Consider the following 23,180-nt stretch of genomic DNA (forward strand, 5'->3'; position numbering starts at 1 on the left):
CTTTCTCTCAGGAGATCATGAATCCACTCACACTACTGAAATTACAGCCCACAGGCATGCAATTTGATTAGAAGTCAACTGTGAGGAATGGTTTGAAAGCCTTCTGGAAATCTAGAAATATGGAATCAATTTCAGAGCCCCTGTCACTAGCACTCAATATTTTGTGTGAACAAATAGCTAGTTGTAATCAATAAGAATGATGTTTTCTGAATCCTTGTAAACTATTTGTGAATATATCTTTTTGTTCAAAGCAACTCATAAAGTTCTATTACTGTTTATGATCCAAAATCCTACTGCAAATCAATGTCAATACTGCAGTTGTCGGTGAAGAGTACCCAACAATACTGATCCAAGTTCCCTCACAAACCTACTTTCTGTATCCCATTACCTAATGGTATGTACTATTGTTCATAAGGGCTGTCCAGAGGCTAATTTAATCATATGGAGATGGTTTTGCAACTGTCAGGGTATACACAGCCTAAGCAATTGGATGCTCAGATGACTTAACTGTGATGTACACGAATTTGGCAGGTAACTTCTCAGGCTGGTAACCTAGTGTGCTGTAAATTGAAAATGCACACACTTACTTTAGATGAGCCTTCGAGACATGTTGATAGATTGAACAGTATATGCAAACTGCACAAATCAGAGAGACAGTGTGCTCAACTGGACAGGTTTACTTTTACTTTCATTATAAAAATGGCTATACTTAGTTATTTTCTAAAGTGAAATGAGTACTGAGAAAGTGGTATTGATTTTTAAAAAATAAAAATATGGAAGTCATGAGAGTGGTGTAAAACTTTACTGAGTGTTTATGTTCTATTACCATGACAGGTGACAAACTTTCAAACATTCTGTTAGCAACTTCCATTTGCTCCTATCTACTAATGAGACAACAATAAAAATATGGCAGTGTTGCTGCTTTCCTGTATTCGCATTGTGAAGCTGACAGCAAGAAGCTTACTGAAAGAGAGAAATATGTGTTTCACTTAATTTTCTCTTTAGAAAGTCCAGAAAGTCAACACTGAAAACTCTGACGAGTTGCTTCTGAAACTAGTAAACTACATCTGAGCGAATTCATTTATCTCACATGTGTCACCTGTAGGATATGGAATCATTTTGGAATTCAGAGAAGCTACAAAATGATATTTGCTCCTTCAAGAACCTCTAAATACAAAGGGCTGCATAAACAAATGATCTTTTATTTCTCTTGACTTTTTTATGTTTGTGGATGACTTCTTTTGTCAAGTACCTATAGCAATTTAAGATTTTTGTCTGCAAAGATCATCAATAAATAAATTACAAAATATAATATTATGGAGTTAGGGGAAATATATACAGTAGCTCTCGTCATTGTTTATCATAGTCAAATAACAAGGAATGAACTTTCAACTGACAGGTACACCATAACGTTAAGTTTCTCTTGGGATTCTATATTTCGGCCTGCTGTATGTACAGCTTCACTTATGACTACACCTCAAAAAACTGTTTCATTTGCTGATGATAAAAGCATAATTCTTATTGATTCTGGTAAGGAACCAAATGCTAAAGTAAACAGCATACTGGAAGGAAGCCAGTTTCTATTTCACAATAAATATGTTGCCACCAAGGTATTTAAAACAAAAGAAACCACAGCACAGTTACATTTTCCATAAACAATAAAACCAGTAGCAATGTTTTAGCCGATTAGTTAGTTAGTTTCATGTACCATGATAAATTGTAATGATGTAGAATGGGGCATTTTATATTCAAATCACAAATTATTATGTAAATATGTGTACTTGTTGAAGGAGCTGTCAAGGAGAAACTTATTCAGTTTATTTTCAAATTTTACTTCACTGTCTGTCAGACATTTTATATCACTGTGACAGTGATTAAAAATTTTGGTTGCAGCAATGTGCACCCCTTTTTGTGCTAAGACAACTTCAATGTGATGTAATGAATGTCATTTTTTCTTCTGGTATTGCAGTTATGTACATCATTGATCTCTTTGAGCAGCAGTAGATTATTTACAACAAACTTCAAGACAGAATAAATATACTGTGAAACAACAGTCAATACGCTTCTCCTTAAAATGTGTGTGCAAGATGATAATGGGTGAGCACTACATATTATTGTTATTGTTGTTATTATTATTATTATTATTATTATTATTATTATTATTATTACAGCAAGTTTTAGAGCAATGGAAATTTTCTTTCTTAATTATGAGTTACTCCAGAACATTATTCCATAACGCATTACTGAATGAAAATATGCAAAACATGTCAACTTAATGATTTCTCTCTCCTCAAAATTTGCAATGATTCAATGTGCAAATTTAGCTGTACTAAGCTGTTTTAGGAGTTCAAAAATGTGTTATTTCAGTTTGAATTCTCATCAATATGGACACTGAAGAATTTTGAAGTTCCCACCCTATCCATAATTTTCTCATCATGTGTTATACCTACATTGTTGTAGATGTGCAGAATGAATATCTAGCATCTTTTTGAAATTGAGGGTGAAACCATTTGCAGAAAACCAGTCAATGATACATTTAAGAACATTGTTTACCATTTCTTCTGATGCTGTATACATGCTTGGACTGATCACAATACTAGCGTCACCAGCAAAAAGAACTAGTTTTGCTTCTTCTATATAATATAGAAGATCATTTATATATGAGGAACAACAGCGGACCTGAGACTGATCATTGGGGAACCCCATACTTGATTTCTGCCCAGTTAGAATAATATCTGTGGACTACATTCATTGAATTACTAAGAAAAAGGTGTGGAAAAGACAGACTGCTACTTATTGTAAAGATGACATGTTAAGTTGCAGAAAGGCACTTACACATTATCTTTTGCCCACAGCCTTCATCAGAAAAAGATAGATACACACACACACACACACACACACACACACACACACACACACACATATTCATTTACACAAGTGCACACACTGCCAGACTCTATCTTCTCTCCCTACACTTGAACAATGTTACCCCTTTCCCTCTAGACTGCTGCATCCATTCCATGTCAAAAGTTGCATTCCGATCCAAGCTGCCGGAGGTGGTGGTCATGTGTGCACGAGATCTGCTTAATTGTGTGAATCAATATGTGTGTGTGTGTGTGTGTGCGCCTTTCTGTTCTGACGAAGGCTATAGCCGACAGCTAGTGTGTAAGTATCTTTTAATCGTACCTGTCTGCAACATGTCATCTCTGCATTGTTGATATCTGGATTTTCCATTGTTTAAGTACAACACTGTATTCTTTTGCTTAGATATGGCATTATCCATTTGTTGGCTACACCATCAATCCCATAAAACCTCAGATAGGACAATACTGTGATTCACAGAGTAAAATTGCTTTAAGTCACTGAAAATACCAACCGACACTATTTTGTTATTTAGTGCTTGTAAAATTTGGCGAGTGAACATTTAAATGGCATCCTCAATAGATGAACTCTTCTGAAATTTTGTGAGTTGCTGTACTGCCTGATTTTTCTCTTGAATTCTTTGTCCCTTTACTTTCGACTACATTTAATAAATGATTATTAAATATATTTGCTACTTGTGACTCATCACTTATAAGCCCTTCTATTCAATTCAGTAGTGATGTTATCCTGTTCTATGGCTTATTTTCTTCTCTCTCATATCCCGAAATTCCATACAGCCTTAAGTCTGTTGTCAGAATTACTAATTTCCAACATAAATGCATGTTCTTTACTTTCCTTAGTAATTCTGAATAGCTTTTACAGCGTGCAACTACTACAGGATCTCTTCTTATTGTTGCCAATGAAGACATTTCCCTATTCCTTTCACACGATACTTTAATACCTCTAATTATCCATGGTTTTTTACATGGCTGTTTAATATCCTTTCTGATTAGTTTCTTTGCTGGAAGGTATTTGCAAATAATGATTTGCATTTATCGTGGAATAGATCAAATTTTATTTTAAGGATTTGGTTCATTATAAATTTCATCCTATGTCATCTCTTGTAAACTATCTTTTAAAACACTTGTTCTGTAGTCTTCAATTATTCTAAGTTATTTCCAGTGAGGTGTATAAATATTGTAAGGCACTATCTTGTTTATCCTAACTAACTGGGCATCATAATCAGAGACAGCATCTCTTTCACTGGGTACAGAGTCATTCTCTTGCTTTGAGCTTCATCAAAGAAAACAATTATCAATTAAGGTCCTACTGTCTTTATCAACGCATGTTGTTAAATTACTAAGGTCAAATTGTAGGATCCAAATAAGGTTTTGAGATCATTTTTCCTATCAGGATCCTTTAGAAAATCTACATTGAAATCACTACAGATTATTCTCTGTTTTCTGCTGTCTGACAGGTAGCATAGTAAGGAATTCAAATTCCTCATAAACAGTTCAGAATAATTATACACAATTACAATACACTATTCCCATATACAATTAAGAGTGAATCTTTTTTCAGTACTAACTTGCAAGTGCACACTTCTATGTGCTGATCACCAGAAAATCTACTCACCTCAATGTTTTTGAACTTGTGTACTGTCTTTACATACAATATAACTCCTCTTTCCCACAATGGTTCTGCATGAGTAAGAGACTACAGTGTAATCTTTCATATTTTACTTATCTAACCATGTCGTTATGTGGTGCTCAGATTGGTACACAATGTTTATTTTATCAAAGCTCTCTAAATCTTCCTAACAGACGACAAGAAATTCTTCTATCTTATTACTCAGTCCTCTAGTATTCTGATGAAATAAGCTAACCATACTTCTTTGTGGATTTTTCAGCATTTTGTTATCCTGTTATTTTAATTTCTTTTGTAATAGGGTTTCTGCATCCTGATTCCACAGAAAAAAAGGCACCTCTCTGAAACCAATAACCACACGCATCTTGTTTTGTGTGATGGTGCTGCGACCGACCCCCCCCCCCCCCCACCCCCCTCCTGCTGTTTTCTCTAAAAGGAGTTCAGACCACATATCTCCCCCCTCTTTTTTCCCATAGTGCCTAGAGCCATTTGAACCCCCTCTTTTTCTGGTATAAGCTGTGTCTTGTATATCCCAATATCCTAACTGTATGAACAGGTACTGAACTCATATGATATTTCATTTCAGTCAACAGCAGGCTGCTCAACTCAAGTGTTCACTTGGCTCACAGAAGTATTAAACCAGGGCTGGTCGTGGCACAGTAGGACATCCACTGAACTAAGATTTGTGTAGTTGCTACTCCCGTTTCATCCTGGTCACCCTTAATGCAGTAATTTCTGTCTTCAGTCAGCCTGTTTCCTACTCCACCTACTATGATCACCTGATCCTCTTCATTACACAAATTCTCAAGTCCTCTGGCACTTGGCTAATGTTAGCACTTGGCTAATGTTAACACTTGGTTTCACAATTTTTCGAACTTAGTACCCTTTTCCTAATTAGTCCTGCACTATCTGACCTTCACCCATAGCATGCCTACTACCTAGCAGCAAGTCAGATTTTGCATGTTCTAATTGAGCTTGAAGGTCGCTCAGTGACTCTTTTGTCTTTTCTGAGGAGCCTACAGTTCCATGGGAGAACCTCATTGAGGTCCCCTTTCAATTCCTGACTAGTCATCCCTGTGGAACTCCAACCTGCAATCTAGACATACCCCTGTCTGACTACCCTATGGCAACGTACACACTTATCATGGCAACACACACACTTATCATACACTGATGAATTGCAATACAGATGAAACACTTAAAACTGGATTTAAATAACTTGATACACTTCCCACTACATGAATTTCCGTTATTTACGAGCCGCAAAAATTACGCCTGCAGGTGCATCATATAATGTAAAAAGTTAATTTCCATTTGAAATAAGAACTCGGCACCCTCTTAATTCACGATGAAATGTAAGTTTTATTTTAGGTCTAATGTACACAAACTGTATGCAAACAAACTACTAGTGCAAAGCTTCTGAATGAAACAACTTAAAGACTAAGGGCCTACATATACTTTCCGAAAATATGAACTTAATAAGGAAAGGATATGTTATACTCAAATTGCTGTAAAGAAAAAATTGAAATAATTACCTCGGTAATATGCTAATTGACTTGCAAAATTATAGGATGGAGAGGAAGTTGTTATGACCAACTGCAGAAGTTCAAAAGAAATGAAGGTAATTAGACAGGATAGTGGGTAAGTCACACTACAAACCTGAAAGTCATGGGCTCAAATCCTGTGGTTGCTAGATTTTATTCTGTCACTAATGACCTCTGCCAATGATTTCTGTATGTATAAAAATATTGTGTTGCACCATGGTTTCGTAGTCCCCCAATAACAAGCTGGACAAGTCAGTTTGAAGGTCAAAGGCGGGTAGAAGCATAAAACCTACAATAGGTCCATTCTCAGTACAGCATTGTGGTGTTGAAACCAAGCTTTGGGCTGAGAACCATTTACTAGAGAGAAATCTCATACTTCCAAAGCAACATTGAAAGCTTCTGTATAGTCAATTCCCTTTTACTCATTCATGCAAATACCTATGAAACACTTAACTACGGCAATAACTTTGATTAGGATTACTAAAATTTGAAATAAATATCTTACATGACGACATAATTATTTTTATTAGTATTACCATCATAATAATTATTATTCTTGAATGTGTTTAATTATTATTCATTTACTGTACTGAGATGTTTAGTGGAGGAGGAGGAGATTAGTGTTTAACGTCCCGTTGACAACGAGGTCATTAGAGACGGAGCGCAAGCTCGGGTGAGGGAAGGTGGGGAAGGAAATCGGCCGTGCCCTTTCAAAGGAACCATCCCGGCATTTGCCTGAAGCGATTTAGGGAAATCACGGAAAACCTAAATCAGGATGGCCGGAGACGGGATTGAACTGTCGTCCTCCCGAATGCGAGTCCAGTGTGCTAACCACTGCGCCACCTCGCTCGGTGATGTTTAGTGATTGTCAGGCAATATAGAGTGGTTTTTTGGACTGTCTGTGTTCCAGAAAAGCTCTGCAGCAATTTCTACCAAACTTATCTACATATACATTACTGTCTACCTGCAAGCAAAAATAATTAAAAACCAATATTAGAAGCTAATCTGTAATTATCAGGTACTTAGTCTCAATAATGGCATACATGTCCAATTTAACTGAATGGTGTGAACAGTATTTCATGGAAACTTTTAGAAGGAACTAAATGCAAACAAAATAATTTTCCTATTCTTTCATGATTTGAGAAAGTGGGATAAATAAGTAATCGTAATACTGAGTAATCACTTAGTTTGGCAAATAAAGTATGATTTGTCCTAAATCTATTTTACAATGTGTAACTGCTGAGTTAACAAACTACTTAAAAGTCAACAAATTCATGTACTGACTTTATCTCTGCTTGATTCAAAACTATGAGGCAATGTTTCGAATATATTTCCCCCTATTTCATGGTCCATCTTTAATTGCCCCGCTATCAACAGGACGTTGCCTTCAAAAAGGACTGTCAACTGAATAGGTACAGAAACTGTCTTATCAATGTAATGCATCACTAACGCATGGCATTTTTCCAGAGACTGAAATATGCTTTTGTTAAACACTCTTCAAAAAGGTGGTGTCATATCCAAGCAAAAGAATGCAGAATGTTGTATTTAGTAATTCGACAGTGGTAGTCTGGGGATATTATCCTGACTGGGGAGAAGTTTTGTATTGGGTTCCCCAGGGCTCATTGTTCTTCATATATGTAAAAGATCTTCTGTCTAATACACAACCAGCTTAATTCCTTCTTTCTGCAGGGGGTTCAATCTTAGGTCCACTACTGTTTTCATATATGTACATGATCTACCGTGCAATGTACAACAAGCAGAATTAGTTCTTTTTGCAGATGACACCAGTATTGTAATCATTCCCAGCACACATACAGTTATGGAAGAGAGGGTGAAGAAAGTCCTCAAAAGTATCATTGACTGGTTTTCTGCAAATGGTCTCACCCTGAATTTCACATACACATCATAATCAGTTCTGCACCTATAGGGGTACTGCACCAGTGATAAGTGTAACATAATATCATGATGAAATAAAACACAGGATGGAAACTTCAAAAGTTCTAGGTGTCCATACTAATGAGAATTTAAATTGGAAAAAAAAGAAAAGGAAAAAAAAATCCATTTTGGAACTTGCAACTTAGTTCAGCCACATTTGCACTTACAATCATAGCAAATCAGACATCAGTGAGTTGACATACTCTGCTTATTTTCATCCAGTAATGTCATATGTAATAATGTTCTGGGGTAACTCATCTTTAAGGAAGGTCTTCATTGCCCAAAAATGTGCTGTAAGACAAATTTTAAGAGTTCCTAATCTTTCAGTAATGTATACTTTGACTGATTCGACGTTTCTGAAACTTCTCCTTCTTGTTGGGATCTATAATAAACAAAGAATGGATAATTCCATAGTTTTTCATTTTTATTACAGATCATATCCCTGGTATCTGACAAACGTCTTCTCTTGACTTTCCACTTGGCCTGGTGGATTACTTAACAGACCTGAATCTTTCTTCTATTTATTTCTGGAGGCCTACTCTTTAAAAAAAAAGTTTTGTTATAAATTATATGATGTCCAAACCTAGTCAACAATTATACTCATTATTAACAACATCTAGGATTATCACTGCCTTACAAACCAATTTGTTCTATTCTTCAAAAATAATGGAGTCAAACTTGGATTAACCATTTCCCTTTAGTCACAGTAACACACAGAACAGAGGTTTGGTGGTGTAATATAGGCAACATAATTAACACAGTGCACTCATTCAAAATCATAAACTAGGTTTACAATCTTGTTCCATGGGCAGTGTAAAGAAATTTAAGATTTATGGTGGATAGCTTGTGCCATAAATTGAAGGTGAAACTTATCAACATTATACAATTAAAACTACATGTGAAGTTATGTATAGGAGTCTTTATGAAAGTTTACACAAAGAGTTCAGCAATAACAATGTTACACTCAACAGAGCGTCAGTAGCAAAAAGCCCAGCTGCTATTCTACCTTCACTAAAAGGTTAAACTCGATCACCCTAAAAATGGTTTACGTGAAAACGCTATTACTACTAACGGTGATTTTAGATAAAATTCATCTCCTACTGTTTCAGCATGCGTACATCACTGCAGTAGTTTTCTACGTAATATACATGCACTTTTTTTAAAACCATTCTGCTTTTTTTTAGGCTTGTAAAAACGAAACAGACTACTAACTGACATGTATAAATGATGTGAAATCCATACATCAATAAAAATACTGAATTAACTCTTCCCATTAACGAATAACTGAACAGATAATACAAAAACAGAAGAGGAGCTCGTTGCCTACAAAAATATAAACGGTTTCACTACGACTTTCACTATAAACTAACCATAACCGAAAAATCACTTAAGGTAGTTTCGTCTGTGAGAATGATCTCCAAATGCGTTTTCATAAACGTGTAACGCAAATTTCGCATTTTATCCCACAAATGACATAAAATTTAAACGCTCCACACGAAGTAGTCATTTACATCGCTACTTATTCCAGTAGTCGCACCACAAATATTGTCTAACGTATCCGCTATTCTTGGACTCTGTCGAATGTATTGTTACTACTTGAAACAGTTAATAATAATTTGGGCACTTTAATTGTTTTTGCTATTTTCCCCCCTTTCACCAGCAACGCATACGTGCGCTTTTTTTCAATATATAGTAACATGTAAACCCGTAACGACAATTTCTACGGGGTTTGTGGCATAATGGTCGTATTTTAAACCCTCGTTTAGCTCATAAAATATTTTCTCTCTTTCTCTATCCATTTTCGAATTTTACTTATCATAGATGACAGACATCTCCGATTACAATCAAGATGCAACATCGGAACCTGATTTTACACAGCGTACAATTAACACCGTGGAATATTAATATTAAAATGGAAACCAGCATTAAATACTAGCAATGCCCTCTGAAACAGCTTCATGGGGCAATAAAAAATAATGTTTTGAAATTAACGTTAATTATATATCTTTCACGTTAAACGATGCAGGCTTACACATACATCTACGCCTAGCATGGAACAAAGACTTCCTCACAATTGCGTCGTGATAGTGTAAAAAGAATAAATCAGGAAGCAGAACAAGGTTGTGTTAATAAGCAATAGGACTCTAAATTAATTTTTTAGCTAATAAAATAAAAATAAGAAACTTACAATATTTGTAACAACACGAACAAATAAACTAAACACGTGTTCCAATGTTCGCGGTAGCAAAGATTTTGACAAGGCACTCCAAAGTCTCGCTTTAACGTAAAATGTTCCTCCGTCGAGGTTGGCGCTAATGCCGGCGTATTGCTGTTTTGAAGAGGGGTAATGTTTATGAACTGAATTCGGCGTGCGGGTCGTACGTAAAGTGCGCGTCGTTTCGAAGTGGTGAACGTAAAGCTAACTAAGAGCTTTAACCTTGTGAAAAGTGAACATTTTACATAGTTTTGTGTATTTTGTGAGAGAAAGAAATGGAAAATAAGGATGGTAAGCCTTCGCTGATGCTTTCTTATTAATTTGGAAGATCTACCTCAGTACTATATGTGGAAGATTGGGAAGAATCATTTGTTAACAAATTGTGCCTTATTTTATTGATGGATATTAAAGCTACCTGGTGACTTTCTGTTTTGATGCTGGTATACAAAACATTTTTGCCTCATAGAAGTTCCGTGGGGGCATTTGCTTTGCGATGTTGTAGATTACTGACATCCCGGAGCTCATCAGAACTCTTGCCACTCTTTCTCTTACCCATTGCGTACCCTTAACTCGTCAGTTATAGTAGTTAATACAATCATCTTTTTTTCATATTCTTTTTAATAGGAGTTGTTGGTTAGCAGAGCAGGGTACTATACAGTGATACGTTTCACGAATAGGCTACTGTGTTTTTCACGTTAGAGTTTGAATGTGCTACGTACTTATGTTTGTATGTCACTTTTATAGCGCAGCAGATATCATTAAGAAAATGACAACAGTCTAACTAGGCCTATTTGGAAATTCTGTTATGAATCTACTGTAAACGTTAACGTTACACATTTGTAATTGCTGCCATAGTAGCTCATGTTATAAATATTAACATGCCTCAGTTCCAAGTGCCGTTCATAATATCTGTAATTGTTCTCCAGGTAGATGTTCCTTATATCCTCAAAACTACCACAAAAGTAAATTGACATTGTACTACAAAAAATATTTTAATAATTGAGCATACAAGCCCCCAGATAATTGATAAGCCCTTGCCAATGTATCATTTGACATCAAGTGAACTAGTTTGTCATGCTCCTCCCCCCCCCCCCCCCCCCCCCCTCAAACGTTCCGGAACACAATGAGTGTTTTTAAGTTGGTTCAACATCGCTTTGGATTGATGTCAAAATTTCAGCTCTTATCTCCTATAGTTCCGTTTCTACAGCCTCTCATAGATAGGGGTCCTAAGTTTGTATCATATATAAGCATGCTGAAGTGCAAACTTTGAATAACTTTTATGAAAGGTAGTCTCAACTGAAAAGCCTCTGATTTTGTATACTTAAACAACTTTTTGTGCAATAACAACTTTTTGTGCTGTAGGCCTATAAGAATATGTTACTGACAGGATTTTTAAATATATCTGTTGAAAGCTGTACGTGGAAAAATAGCAGAAAATTCATTTTGTGTGTTTGAGACCATCTTCAAATAAATCATACCTTTTATGGATGGCTCAGTCAAGAATGGGTAATATAAAAATCCACTATGCCATTTGCTTTTGCTTTTTGTACAGCAGCTTTTATTCTTCTGTATGAAAATTATGGACCTGCAAAAATGATGGAAATGCTTCAGTGCCAAATTTTGCAATCTTTGGGAACTTTATCTCAACTGTAGGCCTAAGGTCTTCAGTGTTAATAATATATCTCGAAAGAGTATTATTTAATCCTCAGAACTATATACTTCAATTTTAAATCTGTGCTTGCTTATGGATGGAAAAGTGTTAGGCCTATTTGAAGCTACTATCTTCATACACGGTGTATACACTAGAATATGACATAAGTGAGTAAGCAGAAAGTGACATCAGTGAAAACTGGTTTTATTTCTGCAAAAATAAAAGTGGAGTAATGTGAAAAGGAACTCCAAGCAATGAGTAGGTATAAATAAACAAACAAACATCAATATTGCATTGGGATGAGGTAACTACCAAAAGTTTTCATAAATTCATCCTGGACCCTAGTCACAATTGGACTCTGCCAACTCATACAAATACCTGAGAGTAATACTTTGTGCTGATATGAAATTGAATGACCACATAAGCCCAGTCGTGGGTAAAGGAGGTGTTAGGTGTATATGTAGTCTGTAATTAGCTGAATAAGTCACTGGGGAAAAGTCGTTGACTGAATGCAAAATGACTTTTATTAATCCAGTATTACGCATTTCGACAATAGTCATCAGATGCCAAAATGCGTAATAAAGTCATTCTGCATGCAGTTAATGACTTCTTCAGTGAGATATTAAGCAATTTGCAAACTACATATATGTTTCAACAGTGCACATGTCTCCTTTGTGCCTTTGAAATGGCTGTGTACAGAATTGGTAGAATATTGTGGAAATGCATTCAGTGTATAAAGGAGATTGCTTACAAATCACTCTTGATACCCATCCTAGGAAATTGCTCAGGTGTGTGGGATTCATACCAGATAGGACTAGCAGGGGATATTAAACATATTCAGAGAAGGGCTACACAAGTGGTCAGAGTTTATTTGAGCTGTGGGAGAGAGTTACAGAGATGCCTAAGTAGTGAACTGGTAGGCTTTTGAAAATAACATGAACTATCCTGAAAAATCCTGCTTACAGAGTTTCAAGAACTGGCTTAAATGATAACTCTTGGAATATACAACTACTACCTACAGATCACACACTTAGGAATTGTGAGAACAAGATTACGTTAGTTAGAGCACGTGGAGAAGCATGTAAACAATCATTCTTCCTGCACCTCAATAACTGCTACAAAAGGGTCATACCCTCTGTCTTGCCCTTCTCAGTGGTTTGCAGAGCATACATATAGATGTTGAAGCTAATCAAAATATTTGATTCAGTTCATGAATAGTCTGTCAGGGACTCTCTAAAACTGGTCCACTTGATGTGGTATGTCTATATACTCGGTCATCTTTTTGTACACAAATAAGAATAAATTATTAATCATATTTCAAATAATTACTCAGTAATCTTGTCGTACTCAAATAAGAATGTGTTATTCATCATAGTTTAAATACATCTGATGAGAGCTGTACTTAATTTATAAGGGCAGAAAATTCCTTATAATGACTTGGAAAATCCAGAAGGGAATGTAACAGTATTATGAAAAGGATTGTTGGCTACTCGCCATGTAGCGGAGCTGCTGAGTCGCAGATAGCCACAACAAAAAGACTTTTTGTTGTGCCTATCTGTGATTCAGCATCTCCACTATATGTTGAGTAACAACTGTCCTTTTTGTAATTCTGTTATAATGACTTGGAGAGACCATTGTTAACCAGCTGGGCATGAGTTTAACCTGATTTTAGCCAAGAATTTGTAATATGGCATTCACCCATGCTGCCTTCTGGTGCTTTCTGTACAATAACCTCTGTGCTCTACCAAAATATATGCACATGCAAAATTGATGAAAATGTTCGCTTTGTATGTCAAATCCATTTTGAGCTTTAGGTAGATAAAATGAAGAAAAGGTTACAGCATTCTCCTTCACATTTTGAGTTAGTGACTTATTGTTGATTCAAAATAGATTCAAAACTTTATAGCTTGTACAAACAATGGACAATTCAGGAAAGAATAATGACAGTCTTTGAGAAGGGGGGATTGGTGCTTAATGTATAGAGGAGAAACTGATTGACAGACAGGTACAACAAAAAGACTGGTGCACAGTCAAGCTTTCAGTCAAAAGGCCTTCTTCTGAAGTAGAAAACACACACACACACACACACACACACACACACACACACACACACACACACACTCACTGTCTGGGACAACATTGCGGCTTGCCAGCATGTTGAGCTGCTGCTGTGCTGGCTGCAGGAAAAGGGCCACTCTCTTCCTGTTGCTGACTGTGTTTATACATCTGCAGTTGCTGTGTCATACCTTTGTTCTTGACTGCATCTTCCTGGGTGTGACACACCAGACATCATCATCTGGCCGCTGATGCTGGATGACACACAGCAACTGCTTCTAACATGGATAAACAACCCGTTGGTGGTGGGGGTACAAGGAGGTGGGAACGGGGAAGAATGGCAGAGTAGGGGTGGGGAAGTAGAGCAGGGGAAAAGTATTGATGGGTGCGTTGGTGAAATAGAAGTTTGTGTAGTGCTGGAGTGGGGCAGGGCAAGAGAGAGGTGGGTGAAGGACAGGAGCTATTGAAGGTTTGAGGATAGGGGGGGCACATCGGGAACATAGGATATGTTGCGGTTCCCACCTGCATTGTTCAGGAAAGATGGTCTTGCTGCGAAGGATGACACAGTTGTGAAGCAGTCATTCAAGCGAAGCATGTTATCTTGGGCAGCATGTTCAGAACTGAGTAGTCCAGCTCTCTCTTGGCCACTTCTTATTGGTGGCCATTGATGCAGGCAGACAGGTTGTTGGTTGTCATGCCCACATTGAAAGCAGTGCAATGGTTGCAACTTAGTTTGTGATCATGTGGCTGCATTCACAGGTAACCTTGCCTTTGATGGGATAGGTGATGTCTGTGACTGGACTGGAGTAGATGGTGGTTGTCGAAACCCTGGTGGAGAATGTGATTCAGTTGCTTCAATGCTGGGTAGTACTGAGTCAAGAGGAGAGCGCTCCTACATGGCGAGACAGTGGGAATGTGGGTGGTGGTAGGTGACCGGAGAGACAAGGTGTGGGAGAACTGTTTCTGTAGAAAATCAGTAGGTGATTTCAGTCTGTGAAGGCCTCAGTGAGACTCTTAATATATTTGAAGACAGATTGCTCGTCACTACAGACATGATGGCCATAGTTGGATAGGCTGGAAGGGATTTCTAGGTATGGACTGGGTGGCAGTTGTCGGAGTGGATATATTGCTGGTGGATGGTAGGTTTGATATGGATGGAGGTCGTGACTTAGCCATTTTTGAGGTAGAGGTTCATGTTCAGGGATGTAGTTTGTTGGGTTGAGGAAGACTAGGTGAAGCAAATGGGGGAGGCGGTGTTGAGGTTCTGGAGGAATGTGGATAGTCCAGATCACAAAAATGTCATCAATGAATCAGAACCAGATGAAGGTTTGGGATTCTGGGTGGTGTGAAAGGATTCCTATGGATGATCCATGGTGCCATTTTGGTGCCCATTGTCATACCCTGGATTTGTTTGTAGGTGATGCCTAGGTTTGGGGTCATTTAGGTGTTAGGAAAGGTAGTGTTCAGTAGCAGCAATGCCTTGGGCAATAGGGATGTTAGTGTAGAGGGTGTAGTGTCAGTAGTGATGAGCAGGGCACCATGTGGTAGCAGAACAAGAACTGTGGAGAGTCTGGAGAAAATGGTTCATGCCTTTTGTGTAGTAGAGTAGGTTATGGGTAATTGACTGAAGGTGTTGGATAACAAGAGCGGAGATTCTCTTAGTGGAGACGCAGTAACTGGCCACAGTGAGGTGTGCTGGGCGGTTAGGTTTATGGATTTTGTGAAGCATGTAGGAGGTAGGGGTGTGGGGAGTTGTATAGGTGAGGCGGTGGGGGGGGGGGGGGGAGGGGGGGAGAGACAGCTGGCAGAGTCCTTCTGTCAGGTAATCCCTGTGATTCAAAACGAAAGTGGTGAAGCCTTTCTTGGCAGATGGGATTACGAGGTTGAGACCAGCTTTAGGTGGTTGATTGCAGGGTTTTTTTGCATACATAAGGTAAGTTTCCGTGTTGAGGCCTATAGGGATTGATGGTGGGGCAAGGTTTGAGGTTAAGAAATGCTGGAAGTGGTGTGGTTTACAGACAGTGGGGATGTTTCACTGTTGGGAGGAGGTAAGTGAACTGAGTCAGGCAGGGTTTAACATAGGCCTTGGGTTGAGTCTGATTGATAGGGTTGGTGGCCAAAACATGTTTCCACTGTAGGGACTGTGAGGAGGAGAGAAACCAGACCAAGATGATTGAATTTGTGAGTGGGACAAAAGGGAAGGCTTTTGAAAAGGACTAAGGGTTTCATGCCTGTGTTTTGGGTCTGTTTAGGTTCTATATATGGTGGTAGGAGTGAATTTCTGAGGGTGTGGTAAATGTGGTAGGTCTAAGAGGCGGGGTGTATCAGCTGTGAGGGGAGGTTTGCAGTTTTAGTGCTGATGGATAGTAGGTAACCCAAGGTGGGAGTAGCAAGTAAACTAATTGACAAATCGGAGAGTTTTTTGAGGTGGCGTTGTGCGTGTTGTTCCAGTTTCTGGAAGGCAAGAGTTTGTGTGCAGGAATTTACGTCGCAGAGCAGGAGAATTTTGTGGATGGAGAGAATACACATACATCAAAAAAAGTTGTGCATCACCCCAGTTCCAAGAACTCCTGAAGAGTGACATTGACTGTGGATATTGTATCACAGACACAGTCCCTTTGACTGTTCAGAGATGTCACTAAAACCGTCCAAAGATGTAAACAACCATGCATGAGCAGCACCTATTAGATGGAGGGGGTGCGACAGCCAATCAGTTCCAGTCATTCCACCAGGAAGGAGCCACACGATTAGTATTGTCTGTAGTTCAACCATGCCTAGATGCTCAATACCATGGTTCGATCTCGTCCGCATTGTTACTTTGTGCCAGGAAGGGCTCTCAACAAGGAATGTGTCCAGTTATCTCGGAGTGAACCAAAGCAATGTTGTTCGGACATGGAGGAGATACAGAGAGACAGGAATTCCTCACTTGGGCCGCCCAAGGGCTACTACTGCAGTGGATGACCGCTGCCTATGGATTATGGCTTGGAGGAACCCTGACAGCAACGCCATAATGTTGAATAGTGCTTTTCATGCAGCCACAAGACGTCGTGTTACACCTCAAACTGTGCGCAATAGGCTACATCATGCACAACTCCATTCCTGACATCCATGGCAAGGTCCATCTTTTCAATCGTGACAACATGCAATGTGGTACAGATGGCCCAAGTCCTGCCGAATGGACCGTTCAGGATTGGCATCACGTTTTCTTCAGTGATGAGTGTCGCATATGCCTTCAACCAGACAATCGTTGGAGATGTTTTTGGAGGCAACTCAGTCAGGCCGAATGCCTTAGACACACTGTCCAGCGAGTGCAGCAAAGTGTAGGTTCCCTGATGTTTTGGGGTGGCATTATGTGGGGCCGACGTACGCTGCTGGTTGTCATGGAAGGCGCTGTAACATCTGTACGATACGTGAATGCCATCCTCCGACCAATAATGTAATCATATCGGCAGCATATTGGCGAGGCATTCGTCTTCATGGACGACAAATCGCACCCCCGTCGTGCACGTCTTGTGAATGACTTCCTTCAGGATAAGGACATCATTCAACCAGAGTGGTCACCATGTTCTCCAGACATGAACCCTATCAAACATGCCTGGGATAGACTGAAAAGGTCTGTGTATGGATGATGTGACCCACCAACCACTCTGACGGATCTACACCGAATTGCTGTTGAGTAGTTGGACAATTTAGACCACTAGTGGCTTGATGAACTTGTGGATAGTATGCCACGACGAATACAGGCATGCAACAGTGCAAGAGAATGTGCTACTGGGTATTAGAGGTACTGGTGTGGACAGCAATCTGGACCACCACCCCTGAAGGTCTCGCTGTGTGGTGGTACAACATGCAATGTGTGGTTTTCATGAGCAAAAAAATGGCGGAAATGATGTTTATGTTGATCTCTATTCCAACTCTCAGAACTGAGGTGATGGGAAACTTTTTGATGTGTGTATTATGTGGTTGTGCAGGACTAAGTTGGCGAGGGCTATGGACTGACAGAATTTGGACAAATAAATGTCATTGTATTGTCGAAGGTTGGGATCCCTTCTCCTTGCGTCTGTTCAATTTTACCTTTGTTTTAGGGGACACAAGCGTCAGTAGTATTGTAGCTGAGCATATTTAAGAGAACGTTAAATTTCCCAGCTAGCTTCTTAAAACTTCTCACAGCATTCTTCCTGTAATTTCCCTCCAAACAATGTAATTAAGTTATTGTTTATTACTGTGTGACATATTTTCTTCTGTCATATTTTATTTGTATGGCTTGACAGATTTGGGTGAAGGAGATAGTGATCTGTATTATTTGTTAAGTTTTAATAGTCTTGATAGCAGTAAAATGTAATTATGGTTGGCTGATTATTGGTATCAGTTGACTAGCAACCATCCTCTGATCTATTTACTGAAGATTCAGTACCTAAGTATGATGTTGGACACAACACCTTCATTACAAATTACAGCTCAGATCATGCTTTTTAAAGAATCAGTACATAGGTGCATTGTTGACCACAGCATCATGGTTACTAAGTATAACTCATTAAAATTAAAAATGTTGGTCAAACATTATCTGTTAATATGTAAAACCAGCGGAAGGCTTTGTACATTGTCATGTTTATCCATCTTTTTAATTTTGGTGAGTTACACGTAGTAACGATGATGATGTGATCAATACTGAACTTGGGTATCATTTCTTACACCCAAACCTCCAGATGTCAGACACTCAGATTGGTACCAAATGTTCTGTGTCGATGGAGTATCAACCAAACCACCGATTTAGTTCGTGCTGTGTGTTGTCGCCCTGTAGAACATGTCTAAATGGTAATTAAAAACAACACCGGAACTGCGGAGTATAGGAAAAGCATATCCATGAGCTATGACTGTGAAGATATGTGGTAGGAGAGTTGATAGAGCATCAGAGCCTTCTATTAATGGTCACGAGTTCGAAACCCACTAGTGGCATTTTTTTTAGATAGTTTATGCAGTTAATTGTTATTGGGAGAACATTTTTCTGACGTGTCAAAGGATGTTTCAGAGTTTTTAACACTGTTCTCTTGGCAGTATTCTTTCGCTTTGTTATGTGAAAATAGCAAACCTTTAGCATATATTTGTATAGATAACACAACACCTAGCTATACAAATGTACTCTATAGGTTTGCTGCTTCCAGCTAATGAAGCAAAAGGAGATAGCCAAAGCACATTGCTACAAACTCTGAAAAGTCGTTTTACAGGTCAGAAAAACTGCTCCCATGTAACAATTTCATGCGTAAACCATTAAAAAAAATGCCGTTAGAGGGTTTCAAACTCGTGATCGTTGATACGATGATCTGACGCTCGACCAACTCACCTACACACATCTTCACATTAGTAGTTCACGGATAGGCTTTTCCTATACTCCTTAATTCTGGTGTTACTTTTAATTACAATTTACACATGTTATACTGGACGACATCATACATGAACCAAATCGGTGTTTTGGTTGATTCTCTATTGACTATTGCTCTTACATCAAAATCTAGTAGGAGGTAGTGAGGCCACTCATGGTTAAATAAATGTTGTCGTGGGTAGGACGGGATATATCATGACAACAATTTCTCCTCCCTTACAATTGGCTTAATCAGTTTACAGGTATCTTCAGAGTGTATACGAAAGATAAAATGAATAAGAACATGGAAAGGATAATTCCTTGTCACCACATAGAGCAGGCAATGAGTTACAGGCAGGCAAAATCAGAAAGACTTCTAAAATATTAAGCTTTTGGAAAAAGTCCTTCTTCCGAAATAGTGTGCAAGGCCCCCCCCCCCCCCCCCCCCCACACACACACACACACACACATGGCCAGTGTCTCCGCACACTGCAGCCTTACTGCATATGACATGAGCAGCAATATGCTGGGATGGGTGGTGGGGTAATGTGGTGGTGTGGGTTGGGGAGGGATAGCAGGGTAGAGGTGAGAGAAGATTCTATGACACTGCTTGTGGGAGCTTGCAGGGACGTAGTGGGGACAGGATGGGCTGCTAGGTGCAGTCAGAAGGCTGTGCTGGCATTGAGATGGGAGGAGGGTTGGGGTGGAAGGACGTGGAAGATAGAAGTAGAGGAGAGTAGAAAAAAAACTGGTTGCTGCAGTCGTGGTATTGAAGGTGGTATGCTAAGCGGAAGCAGGGAATGGGATAAGTAGGTGGAACACAGGAACTAGTAAGTCTGAGGACAGGAGGTTATAGGAACTGTGTGTATATTATAGGGAGACTTCTCAGTTACACAATTCGCAAAAGCTGGTGTTGGTAGGAATAATCCAGATTGCTCAGTCTGTGAAGCAGTCATTATAGTGATGCACATCATCTTGAACAGCATGTTCGGCAACTGGGTGGTCCACCTGTCTATCCAGTATGTATACCTGTTTGAAGCTGAATTAGAGTCTTTGAAAAGCAAGGTGTTGTGCATTACTGAGCACTGACATAGATATTAAAATAAGCATGTTGATACTGTAGAGCAACCATAACGACCTGTTCACATTGCAGCTTTAACTGTGATGAGTAAAAGTAAGAGTTCATGCTGTTGGCCTGTTCACTTTATTGTGATTGGTCAAAATGATAATGTTTGCTATTTGTCTGTTAACATTTATGTTACTGTGTGTTGCTTCCACACCACCTTTTTAACTGTTACCCTACTTATCGCTTGCTTGTGTACTTTCGGTACAGTCTGCATACTGCTATATTGCTTTCTGCATACTGCTATATTGCTTTCTGCATACTGTTATATTGCTTTATTGCATCACATAGCTGGATGTATTAAATTATACCTCATAATCCAAATGCCATCCCATCTCGATTTTTTACTGTGTTGTGTAGTCTAACGCAAAGAAGCAAATATACAGGATGATGGTATAGACAAAACAATAAAAAAAAGTAAAGTAAACACGAACTCTAAAATGCGTACATTAACAGGTACGGCACTTGTTCAGCAGTAAAGATGTTTTTCACACTAACGAAGATGGAGTACTCATGGCTCTTAATTTATATACTTTAGAGGCCATGTTTCCTGGAGCGTTTTGTTATTTTGGCCGATACCACCATCTCTGAAAGTTTGTCGGAGTTCTTATTCACATTTGTTCACCACATTTTAAACTGATGTCTAGACATATTCAAAGATCAAGGTCATTTACCTTAAATGTGTACATTGTTTGAATATGGCCGTGTTGCAAATGATATGAAAATGTGTTCCCAGACCTTTCCAAAATTACCTGTTTTACATATCTATCTCCATTGGAACAGGAGTTAAATTCATTTTTGTCTGCAGTATTTGTAGAATATTCTCCCATTATTCAGAACTTCTGGCATTTGCTACTTTTGTCGTACTTTTACTGTTACTCTGTAATTTGACATTTTACATTCCCTTGTCATGTACGAAACCCCTCTACTACTACTGTCATGTACGATGAACAAATCAAATTGGATGAAAGTAGTTGGTCAGGTTGGCACCTGTGGTAGATATGACATTGCAGAGAAGTTGTAACAAAATCACTGTAAAATGCTTTAGCACCCAATATGACGTACACATAAAGTACAATGTTATTATAACCACAACAGTCTTGAAGTCAGGAAGACAATACAGAAATATCAGCCTTAGATACGGCACTATCTTCTGTTCTGAGGGTGTGCATACACAGTATACAAGCCGTATTAACAAACAAAGTAAATGACTCCTTTAGTTCAGAAATTTTTCCAGAGTACTCAAAGCACATAAAAAGGCAAAACTGGAAACTGCAATGTCATGATGATGGCACACACGCCTATTTCAAGCTTATACAATATGGTGACCGTAAAATCACTCATTCCACTCATGAACAGACACAAAAGTGAAAAATACTTAATTGCAGAAAGAACACGAAATAATGGGACAAAAGAGGGTTTTGTGTGGACAATACAGTCCTAATAATAAATATATAATGAAACAAATACTAATGTAAAAATCAAGCAAACAGAAACCTCAGCAGTCAACAAAACCACAATAAAAAACTCAAGGAAAAAACTTGTATCAGATATTTCACCTGAACTATATAGCTCAGACAAAATGTGTGATACCACAAAGCCACATGCAACTAGACAAATAAGATATCTAACCCTTCACTTTATGTATATAGCTAAAACGAAGTCCGCAGTACCAGTAAACCAAAATTCACCCACATAAATAGTATTGAATACCTAACCTGATCATTGTAGATAAAAAAAACTCCACAATACCTATCAATTGCAGTCTAATGTAATTATCAAAAGCTGACAACAAAACCCAAAAAATTCCTAAAAAATTGAATTAATATAAATTTTGATGTGCAAGAAACTTGCAACTATGCATTTATACACACACATGCCATTCATAATACGGTAAATAAATAATAAATAAGTAAGTAAGTAAAACTATAGAAACACACTTACCAACCAAAGTCAGCCAACTTATAAATCTAGCAATCTTGTGATAGCAAAAATGTCATCAACACAATCTCTAGAATGGCCAACCTAGACTTCTCAAACTAGAAACCCCTCCAGACAGAATGCCATACGTTGTCCTGCTGAAAACATAACTAACATAATCAATTATTGACAATATAATGTAAATGGATAGATTAAAAAATCTACTCATCATGCTGCGGCAGGCGAAAAGATTTAACTTTTTCAAACTTTCGGAGTCTGTGGCTCCTTATCTGGCAGAAGAATTGATGGGGAAGGAAGAGGAGTGAAAGAAAAAGACTGGAGAGGTTTCAGAAAATGGGAAAGGGGTACATTTCAGAAAATTCACCCAGAACTCCAAGTCAGGAGAGACTTACTGGATGGAATGAGAAGGAAAGACTGACTGTTGTGGGAATGCACCAGATGAGATATGAAAACCTGAGCGCGCGTGCACACACACACACACACACACACACACACACACACACACACACACACACACACACACCGTGATTGCTGACCTAAGATGTAGCAACTTTTGTACCTTCTCCACAAATGTAACACTTCACAGCAGAGACCTACTCGCAAACTTCGTGTCATGGCCGTAAGTAACAGAGAATGAAACATAAAATTACTTCATCAACCATAAGCAACACATCACACTAATAATTCCAAACCTGAAAACAAATCTATTGCCCATAATTGCCAACATAAAAATAACTCACTAACAAACCACTACAAACTCTTCCAATATTCGCAAACAGCACTCGAGAACTCCAAAGAATCGCTAACAGTACTGACAGTGAATATATGGTGTGTCCAAAAAGTCTCTC

General features: G+C 38.5%; 2 protein-coding genes across 5 annotated transcripts in view; one reads left to right on the forward strand and one right to left on the reverse strand.

Annotated features, from left to right (window-relative positions):
• Positions 1-10,303, reverse strand: part of LOC124596479 — a 52,536-nt gene extending 42,233 nt beyond the window's left edge. The window contains exon 1 of one of the 2 annotated variants that reach the window (XM_047135624.1): positions 10,177-10,303. The gene's annotated coding sequence lies outside the window, so the exon portion shown is untranslated. Of the gene's footprint in view, positions 1-10,026; positions 10,071-10,176 lie in introns of those variants that run through there. The other variant, XM_047135625.1, reaches the window with a different exon arrangement.
• A 2-nt stretch (positions 10,304-10,305) lies between these two features.
• The window catches only part of LOC124596478 (nucleoprotein TPR), a 278,178-nt gene continuing 265,303 nt past the window's right edge, over positions 10,306-23,180 (forward strand). For 2 of the 3 annotated variants that reach the window (XM_047135620.1, XM_047135621.1), the window contains exon 1: positions 10,308-10,494. In XM_047135620.1, coding sequence (XP_046991576.1) covers positions 10,479-10,494 — 16 coding nt within the window. In that variant the 5' untranslated portion in view covers positions 10,308-10,478. Of the gene's footprint in view, positions 10,495-23,180 lie in introns of all 3 variants that reach the window. The other variant, XM_047135622.1, reaches the window with a different exon arrangement.

The sequence above is a fragment of the Schistocerca americana genome, chromosome 2 (assembly GCF_021461395.2).
Source record: "Schistocerca americana isolate TAMUIC-IGC-003095 chromosome 2, iqSchAmer2.1, whole genome shotgun sequence".
NCBI lineage: Eukaryota > Metazoa > Arthropoda > Insecta > Orthoptera > Acrididae > Schistocerca > Schistocerca americana.